Source organism: Puma concolor, chromosome E2 (genome assembly GCF_028749965.1).
Source record: "Puma concolor isolate L17-30 chromosome E2, mPumCon1.1.hap2, whole genome shotgun sequence".
NCBI lineage: Eukaryota > Metazoa > Chordata > Mammalia > Carnivora > Felidae > Puma > Puma concolor.
The window spans coordinates 15,155,930-15,181,425 of NC_141681.1; the positions used below are offsets into that span (position 1 = coordinate 15,155,930).

Sequence of the window (25,496 nt, forward strand, 5' to 3'; positions counted from 1 at the left end):
TACTAATTTCATTGAGAAACAAGATAAAAAACACTTTAATAATGCCTACATATCTCAGTATTTATAGCTTCTTCCAGAAAATCTTGATGGTCTCTGAATTCTGTAGCCTATACGTTTTTTTTTTTGTTTGTTTTTTTTTTTTAATTTTTTTTTTTCAACGTTTATTTATTTTTGGGACAGAGAGAGACAGAGCATGAACGGGGGAGGGGCAGAGAGAGAGGGAGACACAGAATCGGAAACAGGCTCCAGGCTCCGAGCCATCAGCCCAGAGCCTGACGCGGGGCTCGAACTCACGGACCGCAAGATCGTGACCTGGCTAAAGTCGGACGCTTATCCGACTGCGCCACCAGGCGCCCCAGCCTATACGTTTCTTGTGAGTTACACATGATGCTACAGGTCTCGTGGCCCTTTATTTTATTAATTTTTTTAATCTTGATTAATTTGGTCAGTGAAGTTTTTGTTTTGGTCAGTGAGATTAGGTAACAGTTTACTGTGTGAAAATATAGTAAAGTTGGCATTCTGTAAATGAAAGGTTTTAAGGATTGGACTATATTAACTTGGAAATGCCTTCTAGCTTGTTTGTACTTTAATGTGACATCTTCATAGCTGAAATATAGCGGTCATACCTAAATCTGTTCATATCATTTATTTTATAAGGAAGAAATATTCAAGATAAGTAAAATAATACATTTCAAATATAAAAACTTTTTTTTATATTGCATAATACCATTCTAGCCCACTATTCACTCTACTTCCTCCCTTACCCACTGCACTTTTGGAGCTACATACTCTAAAGCTGGTCCTTTAGAAATTCAGGATCTTTTTTGCTCTTTTTAGCTACTTCAATAGAGCTTTCAGGATTACTACCTCTGGGCAGCTTCATGATTTGGGGCAGCAGGTATGAACTGCAGCAGTCTCGCCTTTATCCTCCAAACAACATGAGGAATGACTCAATCCATGGTTTTACACCTTCCCTTTTTCAGAATGAAGAGATTATCCTTTATTTACTTTGACTCATTTTCATTTTTTTAAGTTCTTGTTACATATTTCTGCTTATTTTTATTTATTTTTATTTTTTAAGTTACATCCAAGTTAGCATATAGTGCAGCAATGATTTCAGGAGGAGATTCCTTAATGCCCCTTACCCATTTAGCCCATCCCCCCTCCCACATCCCCTCCAGTAACCCTCTGTTTGTTCTCCATGTTTAAGAGTCTCTTATGTTTTGTCCCCCTCCCTGTTACATTATTTTTGCTTCCCTTCCCTTATGTTCATCTGTTCTGTGTCTTAAAGTCCTCATATGATATTTGTCTTTCTCTAATTTCACCTGGCATAATACCCTCTAGTTCCATCCAGTTCCATCTAGTTGCAAATGGCAAGATTTCGTTCTTTTTTGAGTGCCGAGTAATACTCCATTGTATATATATATACCACATCTTCTTTTTTTTTTTTTTTAACATAATAGTAGAATTTATTTATTTATTTATTTATTTTATATATGAAATTTATTGTCAAATTGGTTTCCATACAACACCCAGTGCTCGTCCCAAAACGTGCCCTCCTCAGTACCCATCACCCACCCTCTCCTCCCTCCCACCCCCCATCAACCCTTAGTTTGTTCTCAGTTCTCAACAGTCTCTTATGCTTTGGCTCTCTCCCACTCTAACCTCTTTTTTTTTTTTTGTTCCCCTCCCCCATGGGTTTTTCTTAAGTTTCTCAGGATCCACATAAGAGTGAAACCATATGGTATCTGTCTTTCTCTGTGTGGCTTATTTCACTTAGCATCACACTCTCCAGTTCCATCCACGTTGCTACAAAAGGCCATATTTCATTTTTTCTCATTGCCACGTAGTACTCCATTGTGTATATAAACCACAATTTCTTTATCCATTCATCAGTTGATGGACATTTAGGCTCTTTCCATAATTTGGCTATTGTTGAGAGTGCTGCTATGAACATTGGGGTACAAGTGCCCCTATGCATCAGTACTCCTGTGTCCCTTGGGTAAATTCCTAGCAGTGCTATTGCTGGGTCATAGGGTAGGTCTATTTTTAATTTTCTGAGGAACCTCCACACTGCTTTCCAGAGCGGCTGCACCAATTTGCATTCCCACCAACAGTGCAAGAGGGTTCCCGTTTCTCCACATCCTCTCCAGCATCTATAGTCTCCTGATTTGTTCATTTTGGCCACTCTGACTGGCGTGAGGTGATACCTGAGTGTGGTTTTGATTTGTATTTCCCTGATAAGGAGCGACGCTGAACATCTTTTCATGTGCCTGTTGGCCATCCGGATGTCTTCTTTAGAGAAGTGTCTATTCATGTTTTCTGCCCATTTCTTCACTGGGTTATTTGCTTTTCGGGTGTGGAGTTTGGTGAGCTCTTTATAGATTTTGGATACTAGCCCTTTGTCCGATATGTCATTTGCAAATATCTTTTCCCATTCCGTTGGTTGCCTTTTAGTTTTGTTGGTTGTTTCCTTTGCTGTGCAGAAGCTTTTTATCTTCATAAGGTCCCAGTAATTCACTTTTGCTTTTAATTCCCTTGCCTTTGGGGATGTGTCGAGTAAGAGATTGCTACGGCTGAGGTCAGAGAGGTCTTTTCCTGCTTTCTCCTCTAAGGTTTTGATGGTTTCCTGTCTCACATTCAGGTCCTTTATCCATTTTGAGTTTATTTTTGTGAATGGTGTGAGAAAGTGGTCTAGTTTCATCCTTCTGCATGTTGCTGTCCAGTTCTCCCAGCACCATTTGTTAAAGAGTGTCTTTTTTCCATTGGATGTTCTTTCCTGCTTTGTCAAAGAAGAGTTGGCCATACGTTTGTGGGTCTAGTTCTGGGGTTTCTATTCTATTCCATTGGTCTATGTGTCTGTTTTTGTGCCATATACCACATCTTCTTTATCCATTCATCTATTGATGGACATTTGGGTGCTTTCCATACTTTGGCTATTGTTGATAGCGCTGCTATAAACGTTGGGGTGCATGTGCCCCTTCAAAACAGCACACCTATGCTTGGATAAATACCTAGTAGTGCAATTGCTGGGTCGTAGGGTAGTTCTATTTTTAATTTTTTGAGGAACCTCCACACTGTTTTCCAGAGTGGCTGCACCAGTTTGCATTCCCACCCACAGGGCAAAAGAGATCTTCGTCTACATCCTTGCCAACATCTGTTGTTGCCTGAGTTGTTTATGTTAGCCATTCTGACAGGTGTGAGGTGGTATCTCATTGTGGTTTTGATTTGTAAGAGATTATCCTTTAAAAGACTTCTGGAACTGAATGATAAAAGAGGGACTAGATGGATTTGTTGTTCCAGAGTTAAGAATTGGGATAAAGTGAGGATTTGGGAAGAACCAATGTGTGACATAGTGGTGTTACACTAATAAAAATATTAGTAGATCAGTACATGCCTTCCCTGGAGATATTGTGGGTTCCGTTCTAGACCACCACAGTGAAGTGAGACAAATCAGTTTTTTTGTTTTCATAGTGCATATAATAGTTAATGTTTATATTGTAGTCTTTTAAGTGTACAGTAGCATTATGTCTAAAAAAATATATTTTAATTAAAAATATTTTATTGCTGGGGCACCTGGGTAGCTCAGTTGGTTAAGCATCAATTCTTGATATCAGCTCAGGTCATGATCTCATGGTTGTGAGATTGAGCCCTGCATGCAGCTCCACACTGGTTGTGGAGCCTGCATAGGATTCTCTGTTTCCTCCCTCTGTTCCTCCCCGACACGTGCAAGTGCATGCCCTCTCTCGCAAAAAAAAAAAAAAAAAAGTTAAAAAAATGCTAACTTTCAGCAAGCTCTAACTTCTGGAGGGTCCTCCCTACATGTTGATGGCTGCTGACTGATGCAGGTGAAGCTGAAACTGTGGCAATTTCTTAAAATTTTAAGACAATAATGGAGTTGGGTGTTTTTGTTTTTTTGTTTTTGCATCAGTTGACTTCCTTTCATGAACAATTATTCAGCATATGATACTGTTTGATAATATTTTACCCACCATAGACCGTTTTTTTCAAAATTTGGGTCAGTCCTCTCAAACCCTGTTGCTGCTTTATCAACTAAGTTTATGTAATATCCTAAATTCTTTGTTGTCGTGTCAACAATCACAGCGTCTTCACCAGGAGTAGAATTCATCTCAAGAAACCACTAAAGAACGTGGTTTATTTATGAGGAACACGTCTCGGGGTACCTGGCTGACTCAGAAGAGCATGTGACTCTTGGTCTTTTGATCTTGAGTTTGAGCCCCACATTGAGTGTAGAAATTGCTTAAGTAAATAGATAAATTAACTTAAAAAAAAAAAAGAAACAACTTCTCATCAAAGTTTTTATCATGAAATTGCAGCAATTCAGCCACATCTTCAGCCTCCCCTTTTTAATTTTACTAGTTTTGCTCTTTATACACTTGCAGTTACTTCCTCCACTAAAGTCTCAAACCCATCAAAGTTTGGAATCAGTGTTTTCCAAATTACTGTTAATATGGATATTTTACCCTCTTGACATGAATCACAAATCAAATGTTCTTAGTGGCATCTAGGATGGTGAATACTTCCTAGAAGGTTTTTGATTAACTTTGCCCAAGTCCATGAGGGGAGTCACTCTCTATGGCAGCTCTAGCCATGTCAGATGTATTTCTTAAATAATAAGATTTGAGGGGCACCTGGGTGGCCCAGTCATTTGAGCGACCGACTTTGGCTCACGTTGTGACCTCACTGTTTGTGAGTTCACGCCCCTCATTGGGCTCTGTGCTGACAGCTCAGAGCCTGGAGCCCACTTCAGATTCTGTGTCTCCCTCTCTCTGCCCCTCTTCGGCTAACACTCTGTGTCTCTCTCAAAAATAAACGTTAAAAAAAAAATTTTTTTTTTAAATACTAAAGAAAATAGTAATAAGACTTGAAGGTTGAAATTACTCCTTGATTCAGGGGCTGCAGAATGGATGTTGTATTAGCAGGCATTGGAAACATTAATCTCATACATCTCTATCAGAGTTCTTGGGTGACCAGGTGTGTTGTCAATGAACAGTCATGTTTGAAAGGAATCTTTTTGTTCTGAGTAGTAGGTCTCAATGGTGAGCTTAAAATATTTAATAAGCCATGTTATAAACAGATGTGCTATCATCCAGGCTTTGTTGTTCCATTTATAGAGCACAGGCAGAGTAGATTTAGCATAATTCTTTTTTTTTTTTTCCAAGTTTTATTTAATTTTGAGAGAGAGAGAGAGAAAGAGAGAGAGAATCCCAAGCAGGCTCTGCACCGTCAGCACAGAGCCCAATGTGGGGTTTAAACTCACAAACCACAAGATCATGACCTGAGGCAAAGTCAAGTGGGTAACCGCCTGGGCCACCCAGGCTCCCCTAGATTTGGCATAATTTTTTTTTTTAATGTTTTATTTAATCTGAGAGAGAGAGAGAGAGAGAGAGAGAGAGAGAGAGAGAGAGAGAGAAATAGAGACAACCAGCATGAGCGAGGGAGGGGCACAGAACCCAAAGCAGACTCCAGCCTCTGAGCTGTCAACACAGCTCTGTGTGGGGCTCGAACTCGCAAACCATGAGATCATGACCTGAGCTGAAGTCAGATGCTCAACTGACTGACCCACCCAGGCCCCCAGATTTAGTGTAATTCTTAAGGGCCCTAGGATTTTTAGAATGGTAAATGAGCATTGGTTTCAACTTAAAGTCACTGGCTATATTAGCCCTTAACAAGAGTCAGCCTTTCCTTTGAAGCTTTGAATCCAGGCATTGACTTCTCTTCAGCTATAGAGGTCCTAGATGGCATCTCTTTCCAGTGTAAGGCCATTTCATCTATATTGAAAATCTGTTGTTTTAGTCACCTTCATTGATTATCTTAACTACATCTTCTGGGTAACTTTTTGCAGCTTCTACATCAGCACTTGTATGTTAGGGAAATGGCTTCTTTCTTTAAACCTCATGAATCAACCTCTTCGAGGGTTCAGGCTTTTTGTCTGCAGCTTCCTCTCCTCTCTCAATTTGTAGAATTGAGGAGAGTTAGGATCTTCCTCTGGATTGGGCTTTGGTTTAGGGAATGTTGTGGCTGGTTTGATCTTTTATCCATCCAGACCACTAAAACGTTCTCCATGTCAGCAGTAAGGCTGTTTTACTTTCTTATTTGTGTCTTCAGTGGGGTAACACTTTTCATTTCCTTTAAGAACTTTTCCCTTGCATTTACAACTTGACTAACTGGTGCAAGAAACCTAGCTTTTGGCCTGTCTCAGCTTTTGACGTGTTTTCCTTATTGAGTTTAATCATTTGTAGTTTTTGATTTACAGTGAGAGGCATATGATTCTTCTTTTCCTTGAACACTTAGAGGCCGTTGTAGGGTTATTGATTGGCCTGATTTTAGTATTGTTTCTTGGGGACTAGGGATGCTTAAGCAAAGGGAGAAGGATGGGGGAATGGCTGGTTGGTGGAACAGTCAGAACACACACACTTACAAAGTTCAGTGTCTTACATTGGAGTGGTTGTGGAGTGATTGGTGGCACCCCAGTTACAATTGAAATATTAACATCAAACGTCACTGATCACTCGTCACCATAACAAATGTAATAATAATGAAAAAGTTTGAAATATTGTGAGAATTAACAAAATGTGACACAGACTTGAAGTAAGCAAATGCTTTTGAAATAATGGTGCTGATAGACTTGCTTAATGCAGGGTTACAAACCCTCAAGTTGTAAAAAATGCAGTATGTGAGAAGTGCAGTAAAAAGAGGTATGCCTGTATATAGACAAGGTAGAATACTGAGAAATAGTATTGTATTCACTAGTTATAATCCTTTCATAGGGTTTGTATTATAGATGTTTGCATATCTTACAGTTTATTTTTTATTTAAAAAATGTTTTTTAATGTTTGTTTATTTTTGACAGAGAGAGAGACAGCATGAACGGGAGGGTCAGAGAGAGAGGGAGACATAGAATCTGAAACAGGCTCCAGGCTCTGAGCTGTCAGCACAGAGCCTGACGCGGGTCTCGAACTCAAAAACCGGGAGATCATGACCTGAGCCGAAGTCAGATTCTCAACCGACTGAGCCACCCAGGCGCCCCTGTTATGTTTTCTTTTTCTGTTGATTTTGGTAAATTAAGTATAAGAGATTTGTCCATTCTTGACTCATTTGAATTTATAGGCATAATTTGATAATAATATCCCCCCCCCTTTTTTTAATGTTTATTTAGAGAGAGAGAGAGAGAGAGAGACAGTGAGTGAGAGTGTGTGAGCAGGGGAGGGACAGAGAGAGAGGAAGACACAGAATCTGAAGCAGGCTCCAGACTCCGAGCTGTCAGCACAGAGCCTGACGTGGGGCTCGAACCCACAAACCATGAGATAATGACTTGAGCTGAATTCAGACGCTCAACTGACTTGAGCCACCCAGGCACCCTAATAATGTCCCCTGTTAATTAATGTCTGTAGGATCTGTAATGATATTTCCCTCTTCATTCCTGATTGTTTTTTGCCAGTTTGCTATAGATGTATCAATTTTTTAAAGTAATCTTTATGGACAACATGGGACTCGAACTCACCACCCTGAGGTCAAGAGTCACATGCTCTACTGGCTGAGCCAGCCAGGTGCCCCCAAATTTGCCAATTTTTATTTAATTTTTAACTTTTTAAATTTTAAGTTAAATTTATTTTTGAGAGCGAGAAAGTGAGCATGAGTCAGGGAGGGGCAGAGAGAGGGAGACAGATGATCTGAAGCAGTCTCTGTGCTGACAAAAAGAGAACCTGAAGTGGGGCTCAACCTCATAACGGTGAGATCATGACCTGAGCTGAAGTTGGATGCTCAACCGACTGAGCCACCCAGGCACCCCTTAAATTTTTTTCTGTTTATTTATTTTTGAGAGAGACAGAGTGTGAGCGGGGGAGGGGCAGAGAGAGGGAGACACAAAAGCTGAAGCAGGCAGGCTCGGATTCCAGCCATCAGCACAGAGCCCAATGCAGGGCTGGAATTCACAAAGAGATCACAACCTGAGCTGAAGTCTGATGCTTAACCGACTGAGCCACCCACGTGCACCAGGACTACTTTTTAAGCTACATGTACAAGTTTCAATATTTTCATTTTCTTGCAGTTCATACCTTTAAAAATGTTTCTGCTTAGGCTGCCTGGGTGGTTCAGTTGGTTAAGCGTCTAACTTCAGCTCAGGTTCTCACGGTTTGTGGGTTTGAGCCCTGTGTCGGGCTCTGATGCCAGTGCAGAGCCTGGAGCCTACTTGGGATTCTGTGTCTCCCTTTGTCTCTCTCTACCTTTTCCCCATTCATGCTCTCTGTCTCTCAAAAATGAATAAACATTAAAAATTTTTTTTTAATTAAATAAAAATGCTTCTGCTTGCAACTTCCTCTTTGACCCATGGATTATGTAGAAGTGTGTTGTTAATTTCCAAGTGTTTGGAGATTTTCTGCTGTGTTTTGTTGTTACTGAGTTCTATCTAGTTCAGTTCCATATGGTTTAAGATCATACTCTGTGTGACTTCTGTTGTGTTCTGTTAAGGTTTTTTTTTTTTAGCCTAGGATATGGTCTACATTCAAGTGTTTTCCATGTACATGATTACTGGGTTGGCTGGAGTGTTTAGTAATTATCAATGAGATACAGTTTTTGTATTTCCTTGCTGATATTCCACCAGTTTGATCAGTTACTGAGGAAGGCATGTGGAAGTCTCCATCTGTAATTAGGGATTTATTTCTTCTTTCCTGTCAGTTTTTGTTTCATGTATTTTATTTATTTTTTTTTTTTTAATTTTTTTTTTTTTTTTTTCAACGTTTATCTATCCTTGGGACAGAGAGAGACAGAGCATGAACGGGGGAGGGGCAGAGAGAGAGGGAGACACAGAATCGGAAACAGGCTCCAGGCTCTGAGCCATCAGCCCAGAGCCCGACGCGGGGCTCGAACTCACGGACCGCGAGATCGTGACCTGGCTGAAGTCGGACGCTTAACCGACTGCGCCACCCAGGCGCCCCTGTTTCATGTATTTTAAAGCATTACTTTTAGGTGCATTTATTATTAGGATTGTTGTATTTCCTTGGTAAATTCACTTTTTTATCATTATTTAATGTTCCTTTTCTATTCTTCGTTTTCCTTGTTCTGAAAACTACTTGGTCTAAAATTAATATAGTCTCTACAACTAACTTTAACTTTTTTCTTTTTAATTTATTATTGGTGGAGGGGAGTGGGGAGGAGGGAGGCAAGCAAGCAGGGGAGGAGCAGAGAGAGGGAGAGAATCCCATGAACCTGAGCCAAGATCTGAGCTGAAGTTAGACACTTCACCAACTGAGCCACCCAGGTGCCCCTTTATTTTTTTCTTTTTTAACATTTTTTTTTTTAAGTTTTTTTTGTTTACTTAGAGTAAGAGCACAAGGGGGAAGGGGCAAAGAGAGAGAGAATCCCAAGCAGGCTCTGCACTGACTGTGCAATTGTTGGGACTTGAACTCAAGAACTGTGTGATCATGACCTGAGCTGAAATAAAGAGTCAGACACGTAACCTACTGAGCCACCCCGGTGCCCTGTTCCCCCCCTTTTTTTCTTTAGTTTATTTTTTAATTTATTTATTTTGAGAGAGAGAAGGGGGGAGAGAGAGAGAGAGAGAGAATATGAATCCCAAGTAGGTTCTGCACCATCAGCACAGAGCCCAGTCAGGGCTCAAACTCACAAACCCTGAGATATGACCTGAGCCAAAATCGAGTCAGATGCTTAACTAACTGAGCCACCCAGGCATCTCATGATAACAAATTTTAAGATCTATTCTCAGCAACTTTCAAATATGCAGTGTAGTATTATTAACTAATCCCTACATTTACTTCCTCATGACTTTATTTTACAACTGGAAGTTTGTACTAAAATAGGTGGAGGGGTGTCAGAAGATAGAAACTTCCAACTTTTTTTTTTTATGTTTGCATGATACACCCCTTTTCATCCTTTTGCTTTTTATTTTTTAAATGTTTATTTTTGAGAGATAGGTAAGTGCGAACATGGGAGGGGGCAGAGAGAGAGGGAGTCAGAGGATCTGAAGTGGGCTCTGTGATGAGAGCAGACAGCCTGATGCTGGGCTTGAACTCATGAACTGCGAGATCATGACCTGAGCTGAAGTCAGATGCTTAACTGACTGAGCCACCCAGGTGCCCCTCATCCTTTTACTTTTAATATATTCATTATATCAAAGTGAGTTTCTTGTTGATAGTATATAGATGGACCATTTTTTGGATGATTCAGACAATCTCTGTCTTTAAATTGTTGTTTTAGACCATTTCTCCGTAATTAGGTCCATTGAATTTAGGTCCATTTTATTATGTTTTCTATTCCTCTGTTTTTCTTTCTGTTTCTGCTTTCCTGCCTTTGGGGTTATTTGAACACTTCAGTATTCTAGTTTAAAGTCACAAGTTTTTTGGTATTTTTTTGTATGGAATGGTTTACAGGTCACTCTAGGGATTATAATAGATGTACTTTCACAGTCTACTTGTAGTCAGTATTTTGCCATTTATTTATTGTGGAATACAGAAACATGATGTTTTAGCTTTTAGTTCATTATGTTGTACTTATGCATTACATCTGTATACTTCAAAAACCGCATTAGACAATGTTACTAGTTTTGCTTTTAACTGTAAAATAAATTTTAAGAGACTCGAGTCATCTGTTAGATTTCCCAGATATTTGCCATTTCTTCCTTTGTTTTAATCTTCCAAGTTTCCTTTTGATATCACTTCCTTCTGCTTGGAAAACTTCTTTAGAGCAGGTTTGGTGACAAATTCTTTTATTAGTTTTCCTTCATCTGAAAATGACTTTATTTCACCTTTATTTCTGAAGAATATTTTCAGTGGATATACAATTCCTGGCAAACAGTTCTTTCAGCAGTTTAGAAATACTATTCCACTTTTTGGCTTCCATGGTTTCTGAAGTGAAATTCATGGTCATTGAATAGAATAGGCAATGCATTTTTCTCTGGCTGCTTTCAGTATTTTACAAATTTGTATTTAGCTTTCAGCAGTTTGATTATGAGTCTGGGCCTACATTTCTTTGGGTTTATTCTGATTTGAATTTCCTAAGCTTTTTCAGTCTGTAGATTTAAGCTTTTTGCTAAATTTGCAGTTTTCAGCCTATAGTTTTTTACAATTTTTGGGTACCACAGTATTTTTTTCCATCTTTCTGGGACTCTGAGGGCTTTTGCTCTTGTGCTACAGGTCTCTGATACTTTGTTCACTTTTTAAAAAAAAATTTAAATCTCTTTCTCAGATTGGCTACTCTATATTGATTGATCTGTCTTCCAAGTGCCCTGGCTCTGTCCTCTGTCATTTCTATTCTGCTACTGAGCCCACCAGTGAGTTTCTTACCTTGGTTATTGTCTTTTTCAGTTCTAAAGTTTCTGTTTCCTCTTTGTATCTTTTATTTCTTTTCTGAGACTTTATATCCATTTATTTCAAGAGTATTCACCTTTTTGCAGCATTTTTTAAAAATGTTTTTTTAATGTTTATTTTTAAGAGAGAGCACAAGCAGGGGAGGAGCAGAGAGAGAGAAAGAGACACAGAATATGAAGCAGGCTCCAGCCTGCAAGCTGTCAGCGCAGAGCCCGATGTGGGGTTCAAACTCATGACCTGAGATCATGACCTGAGCCAAAGTTGGACACTCAACCAACTGAGCCACCCACGTACCCCTGTTGCAGCATTTTTTATAGCAGTTGCTTTATAAAGTCTCCCTCATTTTTTTTTTTATTTGTAATTTTTTTTTCAGTGTTTATTTTTTTTTTTTTGTGAGGGAGAGAGAGAGATGAGCTGGAGCAGGGGAGGGGAAGAGAGAGAGGGAGACAGAATCCAAAGCAGGTGTCATGCGCTGAGTTTTATGCAGGGCTCAAATTCCCGAGATCATGACCTGAGCCACCCAGACGCCGCATAAAGTCTTTGTCATTTAATTCACAGTTCCAACATCTGTGTAATCTCAGCATTGATGGGTGATAACTGTCTTTTCCCAGGTGAGTTGGTATTCCTGGTTTGATGTAGTTGACCCACTTTCTGTCTCCACCAGAGGACCCCTTTCCAGTTCCTCAAACCAGGATTAGAGAGCTTCTCTTAATGTTTTTTCCTTTCCGTGCTGATCCTCAGTTTTGGTTTTCAGGCTGCCTTGCTTCTAGGCCAGGAAATATATCAGAGGGAGGAAAAGTGATAAACTCACTGCCATTTTATGGCTCTTCAGATTCTGGTCTTTTCCATCTAGCTACTATTATAGTTTTTTCAGGGTCTTCAAATAGCTGCTCCATACATTCTGTTCAGGTCATATAGCTTTATTCGGCGGGAGAGGCACTGAACCTGGAACCCTGTTGTTTGCTTTTTGCTTGTTTTTTAAAGGACTACACATGTTGCTCTGAGTATAGCTAGTTCGTTAATCTGACTGCTGCATGAGCAGTCTGTCCTGTGCTTCTGTCACATTTTATTTGTCCTCTTATAATGGACACTTTGTTTTCCTCTACCACCTTACTACCACAGAATCCTTATACATATGTTTTCATGGCCCTCTGTACACGTTCCTTTTAGGGTATATGCTCAGGAATGGATTGCCAGATCCTAAGGTATATGTGTACATTTATCTTACACATTAAGGCATACATTTTATTAAATACTAATAGACTTGTATTTTAGAATATTAGAATAATAGAATATCATTCATCCCTTTATAAAGGAAGGAAATCCTGCTACAACATGGACGCAGATTGTACTAATAATATCCTATTGTATGTGTGTCAAAACACATAAATAAACACAAATAGTACTTTTTGTTTATCCATCTGTCAGTGTACATAGGGGTTACATTCACCTCGTGTCTGTAGTGAATAATGCTGCTATGAATATGGGTGTGTGTATATCTCTTTGAGATTCTTTTTTCACTTCTGTTGGATATGTACCCAGAAGTGGGATTGCTGGATCACATGGTAGTTCTATTTTCAATTTTTTAAGGAAGTACCATACTGTTTTCCATAGTGGTACCCCTCTTCACAGTCTGACCAACAACGGTACACAAGGGCTCCAGTTTTTCCACATCCTTGCCAACACCTTTTTTTTTTTGTTTAATAGTAGCCATTCTGATGGGTGTGAAGTGTTAGCTTCTAGTGGGTTTGATTGCATTTCTCTAATGATTAGTGAAATTGGGCATTTTTCATATGCCTGTTGGCCATTTGCATATTACTTTTGGAGAAATGTCTCTTCAAAGTCCATTGCTCATTTTTTAGTCAGGTTATTTTTTTATTGGTGACTTGTTTATATGTTAATAACTTTAAGATATATGTTCTTTATATTCACGATGTTTTAGTGTTTCATGGATCTGAAATTTTTTGTGTGTGTGATAGCAAGAAGACTGATAATTTTTATTTTTTTACATATAGAACTTGCACATTGCTGGTATATAGTAAAATGGTTAATAAATACTAGGTGCATGAAAGACTGTGTAAAATGAGTTGCTGAGTTTCTTTTTCCAGGAAAACAATGTTATGTTATTTTTTTAATAACTTTTTAAGTTTATTTATTTATTAGAGAGAGAGAGTGATCAGGGAGGGGCAGATGGAGGGAGATGGAGAATCCCAAGCAGGCTCTGCACGGTTAGTGCGGAGCCTGATGCGGGGCTTGAATTCACAACCTGTGAGATTGTGACCTGAGCCAAAGTGGGATGCTTAACCAACTGTGCCACCCAGGTTCCCCTTCAATGTTATGTTATTTTTTTAAATAAGTTTTTTTTTTTTTTAACGTTTATTTATTTTTGACAGAGAGACAGAGCATGAGTGGGGGAGGGGCATAGAGAGAGGGAGACAGAATCTGAAGCAGGCTCCAGGCTCTGAGCTGTCAGCACAGAACCTGATGCGGGGCTCTAACTCACAGACTGTGTGATCATGACCTGAGCCGAAGTCAGACGCTCAACCAACTGAGCCACCCAGGTGCCCCTTAAAATAAGATTTTTAAGAGATGTCTTGAGGATTAATCTCCGTTGTCTATGGCTTTTTGCCTGTTCCATAAATTCACTGTAATTGGATATCTAGTATCCTGCGGAATCTTAGAGTTGAAGGGACTTTAGAGATAAGAGACTTAAATTATGTTCGTCATACTGTATTTAGTGTGGAAAGGACATAAAGGACTCAGTTTTCTTTTTTTAGATAATTCATTTAACTTCAGTTTTCTAGTCTGGTTAGCTGAAATCTTACTGCAGTGTAAATCTGGGGTTGCTTTGGTAGATCTAGGTTCCTGCTTGTTTAGTCCTGTGTGGTATAGTCTTTGTGCTAGATAGCTTCTGTTTTCTTTTCCAGAGCCACATAGCCTTCTTTCCTTTTGATATTGTGTCCTTGGAGGCTCACTCTTGGGCACTGTCTGTAGGCCCCTTTCCTTTCTGCCTTCCAACTGGGGGTAGGTAGATGGAAGTACCAGGAGACCAGAGGACGGGAGGAGTGGGGACTAGGTATTTATTTCCCTTCTCCTTTCCTGCCAGATTGCTGCAAATTGTCTGCATGCCTCTACCAATGACCTTGATTTCTGTCTTGGAGACCCTTTTCATATAGCTACCCTTGCCAGGTTTCAGTTCCTCATCTTGCCCTTCAGGCCTGGATGTGTTAGTGGGCAATACTCTATCCTTTGTTGGTTTCTTGGAGCCTTCCCCACACCTTTGTAAATAATCTATTAAATTCTTCTCAGATTACCCAGGATGTGGATGCTATCTGTTTTCAGCTGGAACCCTGATTGTTATAGTCCCTGAACAGGCCCTGTGATTTTACTTACTTTTTAAGATTTGAATAAATGTTACTACTGAATGATAAGATTAGTAATTTGGGTTTATTTGTATCCATCTTCCACAGATGTTTACAGTAGGCTTTTGGAGTTTCTTTTCCCCAAACATTCCCAGCTAAAAGATTAGGATTGAAATAAAAACAACGTTGCCACATTTCAGTATTTTCAGCTTCCTTCACAGAGTTGGGTTTCTAATTTGCAGCATAAAACATTTGTTAAGTGTCTCTTTCAGAGAATTACAGCACTTTCCTTCACAGTCCCTTAGGATCTTTTCTGTTCCAGGCTATTATGCTCTTTCAGCATGGTCCTAAACTAGCATTTGTGGATGCTGCCCATCTTAGGCAAATATGTGAAATAAAGATGTCTTTACAACTGCCAACATTTCATGTTGCTAAAGTCACTTCTTTGTTAATCTACCTTCTCTGTTAACCTGTGTCTTTCATTGTCTAGCTCACTTTAGATACCTGATCTAATTTAGGGGGTAAACTTTACTTTCCTAATATGTATTAATGTATTAGTGTATTAATCAGCTGTACTCTTTTTCTGTTCACATCCTCATTAATTTTTACTTTCATTGAGATGGGAAGATACATTGTTTTTGCTTTGACTTTAAAAAAATTTTCTTGTTCCTGACAGAACTCTAAATCTCTCCCTTTTGCCCTTTTGCTCTTAGCATTCTTCTCCCCTCCCTTCCTGCTAACATTGTTCTCTCCCAGGCATTCCCTTTCCAGAACCTCATTTGTGCATCTCTCATGCACTTTAAAATGTTCCTTCTTTGGAGTTTAGGCACTTGTCTCTCTGGACACTTGGTCTTTAGATTTCTGGTTGTGGTTTAATATCCTATTAGACCTGCTGCTAGTTTTCCTCTTTTGTCCACCACAAACTTTCTTGCCTGTTTTGCTTTCTGCTGAGACATATGGCTGATGCTTTGTGCATAGGAGAGTGCCTGATAGGATTTGATGGTTTGTTCTTGTGTTTGTTTGTTTAGTGATATCTGCTGTTGTCTTCATTTTAAAGGTAAGGGAAATGCCGCTCAGAGTTGTTTAATGGCACGCACAAAGGCTGTTAAAAACAGAAGTGAGTATTGAGAATCAAGCCTCTGTTACCTTTGCTGCATTGCCTCTCTGTAGAGCCCTGCTTGCACTTCAAGCTTAGTGCTCATCCTTCCTCTTCTTGGAAACTTCCCAGAGCTCCATGGCAGAATGAAGGTCCTCCTGCATAGCTCTCCCCTTGCACTGGCCCTTGATGGAACAGCATCTGAGTTAAAAGGGATATCAAGACCATGTATACATTTTTAATCACACTTGTAATATTACTGTTTTGTGGGTAATGCCGCATTTGGGCTTTGAACCCAAATCTTGCCCTTATACATCTGTTGACTTCGTTTCTGGAGTAGTGGTTAGACAGGCTGATGGATGTGAAAGCCAGGAGCTGGCACCCAGTGAGGAGATTTCTCCTCCTTTTCTTGCATTAGCTCTTTGTCACAGGCTCACACATGGTATGCATGCTCTCTCTCTTTAATGTTTGTTTAAGGAGATGGTCATAAATTACTAGATAGTTGTAAGCTTGTTGCTCAGTATTGCACCATACTTACTTTTTTTTGTAGTTTTTCACACACACACACACACACACACACACACACACACCCCACCTGTGGCAACCACTGGTCTGTTCTCTGTATCTGTTAGTTTGTGGTTTTCCAGATTCTACATATTTTCCACTTACGATAAGGTGATCTTGATTGTTAATGTTTTCTGATGAGTTAATGTTTTGTTTTTCCCTTTTTAAAAAAATGTTTATTTATTTTGAGAGAGAGCACAAGCAGGGGAGGGGCAGAGAGAGAATCTTACATGATCTCCACACTGACACCACAGAGCCCAACGTAGGGCTCAAACTTAGGAACCGCGAGACCATGACCTGAGCTGAAATCAAGAGTTGGATGGTCAACTGACGAAGCCACTCAGGCTCCCCAATATTTTTTTTCCTAAGGAGGCAAATGAATTTATATTATTTGTCTTTGATAGAAATTCTAAATTATATGCTCCTGAGGTGGTTTTTTTTTTTTTTTAATTTTTATTTAAGTTTATTTACTTAGAGCAAGCTGGGGAGGGGCAAAGAGGAGAGACAGAATCCCAAGCAGACTGCACACTGCCAGCGCAGAACCTGATGGGGGGGCTCAAACTACTGAACTATGAGATCATGACCTGAGCCGAAATCTAGAATTGGACACTTAACCACCTGAGCCACCCAGGTGCCCCTGTTTTTTAATATTAGCTCTATTGTTAGTCTAAATTCATTGGGTTTGAAAAGAGTTTACGTATAACAATAATTACATCTTTTTCTTTTTAGTTCAGCCTTTGTCTATATGTACGTATGTATGTGTGCTCTTTTAAAATTCAGAAAATTCAGAATTAGGGGCGCCTGAGTGGCTAAGTCGGTTAAGTGTCTGACTTCGGCTCAGGTCATGATATCACGGTCGGTGAGTTTGAGCCCTGCGTCAGGTTCTGTGCTGATGGCTCAGATCCTGGAGCCTGCTTCGGATTCTGTGTCTCCCTGTCTCTGCACTTCGCCTACTCGTGCTGTCTCTCTCTCTCTCTCTCTCTCAAAAATAAATAAATAAAAATTTAAAAACTCAGAATTTAAGGTCGTACTTCATATATATAGTCCTGCCTTTTTAACCAATATTGTTGATATATTTTTACTTCAGTAAATATGTTTCAAAAAAATTTTAGTGGCTATGTAAAAATCCAGCATAAATATACTATAGTTTGTTTAATAAGCAATATTCTTTGTTCATATAGTTCATTAGTCTAGTTTTTTGATCCTAAAATGTGTTGATAAATATTTTTGTATAAAAGTCTGCATGAATCTGTTTCTTTTTTTAATGTATATTTATTTTGAGAGAGAGCGTGAGAGTGTTTGCATGAGTTGGGGAGAGGCAGAGAGAGAATCCCAAGCAGGCTCTGCGCTGTCTGTCAGCTTGAGCCCAAGAAATGTGAGATGGTGACCTGAACTGAAATCAAGTTGGATGCTCATCTGACTCAGGCACCCAGGTGCCCCTTGGGCTGGATAATTTTTTTGTTGTGGGGGGCTGTCCTGTTCATTATAGAATTTTTAGCAGCATTCCTGGATCTACCCACCAGATGCCAGTAGCATCCCCTCCAATGGTGACAACTTAGAATGTCTCCAGTCATTGCCAGATATCCTTATAGGGGGCAAAATCACTTCCAGTTGAGAACCACTGTAAAATCATAGTTCTAACCAGTTTCATAGTTGCCAGATTCTTTTAGCTGTTTTTTCCAATAGAATATAAGTTCCTTTAAGGGCAAGGATTGTAGGGCTATTGTCTGATGTAGAGATATTCAATAAGTATTTGAATAAATACTCAGTATAATGGATCCAAGGTATTTCGTGACATAGAGACCCCATTATAAACTGGGACTTAGGTTAATTATTAAATGTATAAAGGCTTCTGGAGGTAATTTTACAAAAGGAAAACATATCTGATGTTTTTTATTAGTGGTTTTTGCACAAGCAGACAAATATCCGTAGTGTTTTTCTTTACGTTGGATATCTTCTTTGGTTTGTCTGTTTATTGGTTACTTTGTTAGACCTAGCTTTTGTTTGGATGTTACCTGTTTTGAAGTTCAAGTCCAGAATTAATTGAGAAACAGGATTTGTGCTTAATATGGAATGCACAATGATATACCCCCTTGTGGGTGGAGGGGAGTGGTTTTACTGACTGTAACTCTTCTGTTCAGTGAAAGTCTTGGTAAATAGCCTTCTGTTGAATTTTAAAGTTTTTTTTTCTTGGACTTTTCACCCCTTTGTATATTTATTTGTACATGAGTAAAATATTAATATTTCTGTACACTAGTTTTTTTCCCAAAGGCTGAGTCAGGAGGATATGAGGAATTGAGGGGAAGAAATTAAAAAAAAAAATTTTTTTTTAATGTTTATTATTTATTTTTGAGAGAGAATACGAGCAGGGGAGGGGCAGAGAGTGAGGGAGACACAGAATCCCAAGCAGGCTCCAGGCTCTGAGCTGTCAGCACAGAAGTGATGTGGGGCTCGAACTCATGAATCATGAGATCATGACCTGAGCCAAAGTTGGACACTTAACTAATTGAGCCACCCGAGTGCCCCAAGGAAAGAATATTTTTGAATTTGGTTCTAAATTTGATAATTTTTTTCTCATCACTACCCTGATGAGATTTTTGGGAGAGGTAGGAGGCCTTCCTGCTACTTAGTTTTTTTATCAACCTGCTCCTACAGCAATATATAATACTCGTTTTAACCATCGCCAGCATCTTTGAGCTGTGCCTTCAAGATATCAAATCCAGTCACTCTACCCTTACCACTGGTACCTACCCGATTCTAAACTATTTCCATCTCTTGTCTGGACTATAGTAATAGTCTTCTCCTTAGTCCCTTGCTTCTATTCTTTTTCTCCCTCAGTCAATTCTTCACACAAGCCAAAGAGATCTTTAAGAAATGTGAATCACATTATGTCATTTTGCCTGTGGAAAACCATTCTGGTTTATAGTGTCAGCTAATCTACCTTCTAATTGATGTTAGTTTCTATACTAATTTCAGTTTGAAGGTAGTAACTGTGTTTCTTATCTTTTTCCAGGAGGAACAACACAGCATGCTGGGCTCTGGATTTAAAGCTGAGCGTTTACGAGTCAATTTGAGATTAGTCATAAACCGTCTTAAACTATTGGAGAAAAAAAAAAGTGAGTAATGCATGATTTCCTTGTATTTTATATCCCAGAATACATCACCAGGTTCTAGCACCCTAATAATTTGGCTCTGTTAGGCTACTACTATGAAGTCTTAGGGATCCCATATCCTTGAAGCTTTAGATATATTACTGCTGCCCTTTGTGACAAGTTAGACTGAATCACTTTGTTGTCGGGAATGGATAACATGACTCCTGAGGTGGAAATTTTTGGCTACACAAACAATAGTCTCACCTAGATAGTGGAGGAAGTTCTAGAGACTAGATGAGTTGGGACTAGATTTGCTAACAGTGAGCTAGGATGTAGAAGAAACACGCACTTCTCTCTGTCGGAGTGGAAGTCTCCTGCAGGGCAGGCGGCTCAGTGTACTGCTAGTATGTGACTGGATGCGATTTGTGACTTAGCGGAATTGGCCCAGAAAGCAAGGAAAGAGATTGCTGACTATCTGGCTGCTGGGAAAGATGAACGAGCTCGGATCCGTGTGGAGCACATCATCCGAGAAGACTACCTCGTGGAGGCCATGGAGATCCTGGAGCTCTATTGTGACCTGCTGCTGGCTCGGTTTGGCCTCATCCAGTCTATGAAGTAAGATATTTTGTATTTTTTAAAAAAATCTACATTTAGGTATGGTTTATAGAAAAAGCTGTACATATTTTATGCATGCAGTTTGATGAGTTTGGACATATGCATACATCCGTATACCAGCACCACAATCAAGGTAATAAAATTTGTTTCCTCTAGAAGTCCTTGTGTCCCTCCTCTCCTCTCCCTTTATTGGTAAGAATACATGACATCAGATCTCTACCCTCTTAACATTTTTTAATTTATTTATTTTTAAGTTAGTATTTTGGTTTTTAATTTTTTTAATTTAATTTATTTATTTTGAGAGAGAGAGAGAGAGCAGGGGAGGGGCAGAGAGAAGGAGGGAGAGAATCCAAGTAGACTCTGCATTATCCGCACAGAGCCTGATACGGGGGCTCACACTCATGAACTGTGAGGTCAAGAGTCGGACGCTTAACTGGCTGAGCCACCCAGGCACCCGTTTTTTAATTTTTTAATGTTTGTTTATTTTTGAGAGAGAGCGTGTGCGCATAAGATGGAGAGGGGCAATGAGAGGGAGACATAGAATCCGAAGCAGGCTCCAGGCTCCAAGCTGTCAGCACAGAGCCCAGAGGGGATTTGAACCCACAAACTGTGATATCATGACCTGAGCTGAAGTCAGACGCTTAACTGACTGAGGCACCCAGGTGCCCCATACCCTATTAACGTTTTTAAGTGCACAGTACAGTATTGTTAACTATAGGCACAGTGTTGTTCCAGAGTTATCTAGAACTTAATTCATTTTGTGTAAGTGTAATGAAATAATGCATTTTGAAGACCTAAATCAAATCATCTCTTTGAGAAAGGGAATCTGTGAAAGCATTAGTAGTGATTTCTTACTACATGTGGGCAACTAGCACTAGGGGACTACTTCACATACCCAAGGACCTTTTTCCTAATGGCTTTGCTAGAAGGCCTGATCTTGATATAGACAATTGTTGAAAAGAAAGGAAGGAATCTGAAATCAAAAGGCCTAAGTTTGAGTCTTGGCTCAACCATTTCCAGACTTTGTGACCTTGGGCTTGTCAGTTAGTTTGAGTTTCCCCACAAGTAAGATAGGAAGCCTAGAGTATTTTATGAGAATCCAGTGAGATTTGTGAAAGAGCTTTCCAAGGCTATCAACTATATGATACAAATGCTAAGGTTTGTTGGTTTGTTTTAAAGAATGTTAAATTTTATTAATTTTTCTTCCTTAATTAGGGAACTAGATTCTGGTCTGGCTGAATCTGTGTCTACACTGATATGGGCTGCTCCTCGACTCCAGTCAGAAGTGGCTGAGTTGAAAATAGTGAGTACAACCAGTTTCACTGATGTCTGTAGTTTGTTAAATTGTTAGGTTGGTTAACATAAATAATTTCTGCTTATTTGACAAGATATTTTGTACACTTCTTATGTTGCCTTTGAAACAGGCTTTGTAAATTTGTAAATTTGTCTCTACCTCCTTTTCAGCCCTTATATAATGCAACAGAATAGTGTTTTGCAAACATGAATAATTTTTTTAAAGAGCAAAGTGTTGTGTACTTTCAGTTTTGTCTTATTTTTATTGTAATGTTATTTAAGTATATTCAAATAGGAAAGTTCTTACACAACTGTAAACCAGTTAACATTAATTTAAGGTCACATATTTTGCTTCATTCATTAATTCCACAAATATTTATCAAGTTGATGTTATGAGCTAAGTGGGCACTGAGGGTGCAGCAGTGGGCAAAATATGACAGTAACCCTACTCTTGTAGCTTAGAATCTAGCAGAAGAGCTAGACATTAACTAAAAACTTTCACCTCACAACACAGATATAATACTGACTGCTAGTATTCAAATTCATTTGAGTTGTTACCTGTTTTCTACATCTTTGCCTTTTCGTTTTATTCTGTAGATTGTCTCAGTCTTACCTCCTGACCCGTCTTTTTTCTTTTCTTTTTTTTTTTTAAGTTTATTTTTGAGAGTATGTGTGTGTGTGGGTGGCAGGGGCAGAGAGAGAATCCCAAGCAGGTTTGCAGTAATAGCCTGAGCCACAAACCACAAGATCATGACCTGAGCCGAAATCAAGAGTCGGACAGTTAACCGACTGTGCCACCCAGATGCCCCTTGAGATTTCCTTGTCTTCTGTGGGTTTTCATTTATTTATTTCAAAAAAATTTTTAACTGTTTATTTTTGAGAGAGGGAGTGGGGGAGGGGCAGAGAGGGAGACACAGAATCTGAAGAAAGCTCCAGACTCTGAGCTGTCAGCACAGAATCCTGTTTTCTACCTCAAGGGTGTAAGCTGGCTGCCAGAATTTCTGAGAACCATGGGAGGAGGAAGCCAAAGGTCTCATTCTTGTCTTAGAGAAGACTTAAAATTTTGGTTGTCAGTACGTATCTTTGCTCTCTGCTGTGCGTGGAGTTCAGAGTCCTATTAGTTTAACCTCCCCAGAGAGTAAGCCTCCTGTATTCTATTCCTGTAGGGATGGTAGTCCTAGAGTTTTGTTGGTAGAGGAATGGGAGAGTAGAGGCAACAGGTTCTTCTTTTTTTCTTTTCTTTTTTCTTTTTCTGTTGTTTTCTTTTTAAGTAAGTTCTACGTCTGTCATGGGGCTTGAACTCACAACCCTGAGATCAAGAGTCACATGCTGTACCAGCTGAGGCAGCCAGGCAGTTGCTTCTTATATAGACTTTTAACTTTTTTAGTCTCTGGCTCTCTTTTTTCTTTTTCTTTTCTTTTTTCTTTTTAAGTAATCTCTACACCCAATGTGGGGCTTGAACTCATGATCAAGAGTTGCATGTTTCCCCAACTGAGCCACCCAGGAGCCCCAACCCGGGGTTAAAACCTCGTTTTAACCTCTTCTATACTTTTCCTTTATATGAAGATTTATTCAAGATGAAACAGATTTATATGTTTGTTTGTTTTTTAATGAACTCATTAAAAACTAGAAGAAAACTAGGCAGATTTAAAAAGATAATCTCATAGTGGAAAAGGCCACAAAAGCCATGAACAAAGTGATTACATTAATATAATAAAAAATTTCTGCATAGTATAAAGCAACCAAGAGCGTTATCAAAAGACAAAGGACTAAATTACATCATAAATACCGGGTCTATATATTGAACAATGAGTGCCTCCTCACTGAGCTCTCAGGTGTTGGGACCACTCTGGTTCGATGCCAGTCATTTCCTGCCTGGACTATTACAGTAACTTCTTGAATCTTCTTTCTATACCTACTTTGGTTTCCTTTAGTCTCTTCACCATTCTGTCAGAACAGCTTAGGGTTCTATTCAAAACACAGATCTGATCCTGTCACTACCTCTTGCTTTAAAGCCCTTTAGTAGCTGTTGTTCTTGTGATAGAAACAAAATTCCTAATATGACCTATATGATTCTGCATTTTCTGGCCCCCACATGCCTTTCTTACTTCATTTCCTATGGCACTCCTCCCTTGGGCTCAACACTTAATTTATTTCAGCTTGAGGATTGGCCCTGTTTTTCCACCAGAGGCCTTTTTGCACATGCTGTTACTTTGCCTTGGTGGCATTTATTACAGCTGCATTTGTATCTGTGTGTGATTCAGTAATGACTGTTTTCCTCAGAGATTATAAGCCTCTATAAGAACAGTGTCTGTTTTTGTTCATTTTGTTTATAGCATATATCATAATGTCTGTAATAGAATTTGGCACACAGTTACAGCTCAGTGGATGGCTGGATAAACAAGTACGAATGTGTACCCCTTAAGGCTTTATAGACCCTGGTTGTTTTGAATTCTTGTAGTAGAAAGAAGCATGTTTACTATTGTTAGGAGGAAGCTTGAAGTAGTTTTTAGGAATGGTTTCCACTTTTATTTACTGTTTTGCCTTTTTTTTCCTTTTTTTTTTTTTTTCTCTCTGTAGGTTGCTGATCAGCTCTGTGCCAAGTATAGCAAGGAATATGGCAAGTTATGTAGGACCAACCAGATTGGAACTGTGAATGACAGGGTAATTAACATACTTGTTAATAAACATGATGCAGTAGACAGGGATGTGGGCATGTTATGCTATTGCCTGTGTTGATTCTCGTGGGTTCTGCTGTATGGCTGAGTTAATCTAGGGTTGCATATTTCATAGGGTGAGAGGCTTTCTGGTTGGCAGTGTCGTCAGCTCCTTACTCCGTCCCTAAACTTCTGATTGTGAGGCCCCCCCACCCCCATCCTTTGTGCCTCTTGTGATTTGTGGATGTAGAAGCGAGGAGAGAAGTGGATGAATTCAAATGTGGACGGCGGTGGTATCAGTCTTAGCAACACCTGGGTTGTGTGTAACCAGAGAACATGAAAGAGGCATGGTTTTGCAATATGTCTCGTGACTGAAAAAAGAAATCATGTAACTAGTCTGAACCCCTTTTTTCTCAATTTACATATAAAATAAGAGGAACAAAGTTTAAAAGTGAGACAAGTTAGGTTTAAGGCTAGTTGGCATAGATGTTAATCCTGGGTGTTTTACTTATAGCTAATGCACAAACTGAGTGTGGAAGCCCCACCCAAGATCCTGGTGGAGAGATATCTGATTGAAATTGCCAAGAACTATAATGTGCCCTATGAGCCCGACTCTGTGGTCATGGTGAGTTTAGAGTCTTTCAGAGTACAAAGGGAAATGAGTCTTTGGATATCATTTTCTTTAAAAATAACCATATTCTTTTCATTAAAGTTTGTGTGTGGGAGTTTAAGCCTTTCTCTGCTTGGGCAACAATAAATATGCCTGCAAAGAGTATTTTAAGGATCAGATGAGATGAATGATGAAAGCACTTTGAAAAGTTACAGACCTTGATACAAATACAAAATGGCGTTGTTGGTTTTCAATGAATTTCACTGAATTGAAGCAAGAAAGGATCCTGAAAGATTTATTGGGTGCCTGCCCTGTGCCAGACAGTACACAGAAATACAGAGATAAAAACAAGGTCACTGTCCTAAAGAGGCTTATAGTGTAAGGACGGCAGATGTACAAATAATAATCACTCAGTTAAGGTTGGTGGGGTGTAGTGTGTGGTTTAGTATGCTGTTTAGACAACCTCTCCCCCATCCCAAATACACTTCAGGATAAAAGCATTTATCCTCCCAGCTCTTGAGAATATTCGTGACTGGTGCTCATACACAGCTGAGTGCTCCTCCAGCAGTGGCTCTCAGAAGAAAGCTGCTTCATCCAAAGTCTTTCCTTAGGGGCAGCCTGTAGTTAGTAACTGGGATTTTAGACTCTGCCCCATTTGAGGGCACCTGCTGCAGACCCATCCCAGCTCCAGAGCTCCCTAAGGAATTGACTGAGCAGTTGCTATGACTACATGGCAGCCCAGCTTTTCCCTTTGCCCAGCCCTGCTTCCTTCACTCCCCACAAGTCTTTATCCCAAGAGACTACCCCAGTAAACTTCCTCCATGCTGACCTGCATCTCTGAGTCTACTTCTGGGGGATCTGG

General features: G+C 39.5%; 1 protein-coding gene across 4 annotated transcripts in view; it reads left to right on the forward strand.

Annotated features, from left to right (window-relative positions):
- The window catches only part of IST1 (IST1 factor associated with ESCRT-III), a 33,959-nt gene that overhangs the window by 3,463 nt on the left and 5,000 nt on the right, over positions 1-25,496 (forward strand). For all 4 annotated transcript variants that reach the window (XM_025920823.2, XM_025920822.2, XM_086689013.1 and 1 more), the window contains 5 exons: positions 19,381-19,483; positions 19,894-20,074; positions 21,290-21,377; positions 23,948-24,031; positions 24,539-24,649. In XM_025920823.2, the coding sequence (XP_025776608.1) occupies positions 19,396-19,483; positions 19,894-20,074; positions 21,290-21,377; positions 23,948-24,031; positions 24,539-24,649 (552 nt within the window). In that variant the 5' untranslated portion in view covers positions 19,381-19,395. Of the gene's footprint in view, positions 1-19,380; positions 19,484-19,893; positions 20,075-21,289; positions 21,378-23,947; positions 24,032-24,538; positions 24,650-25,496 lie in introns of those variants that run through there.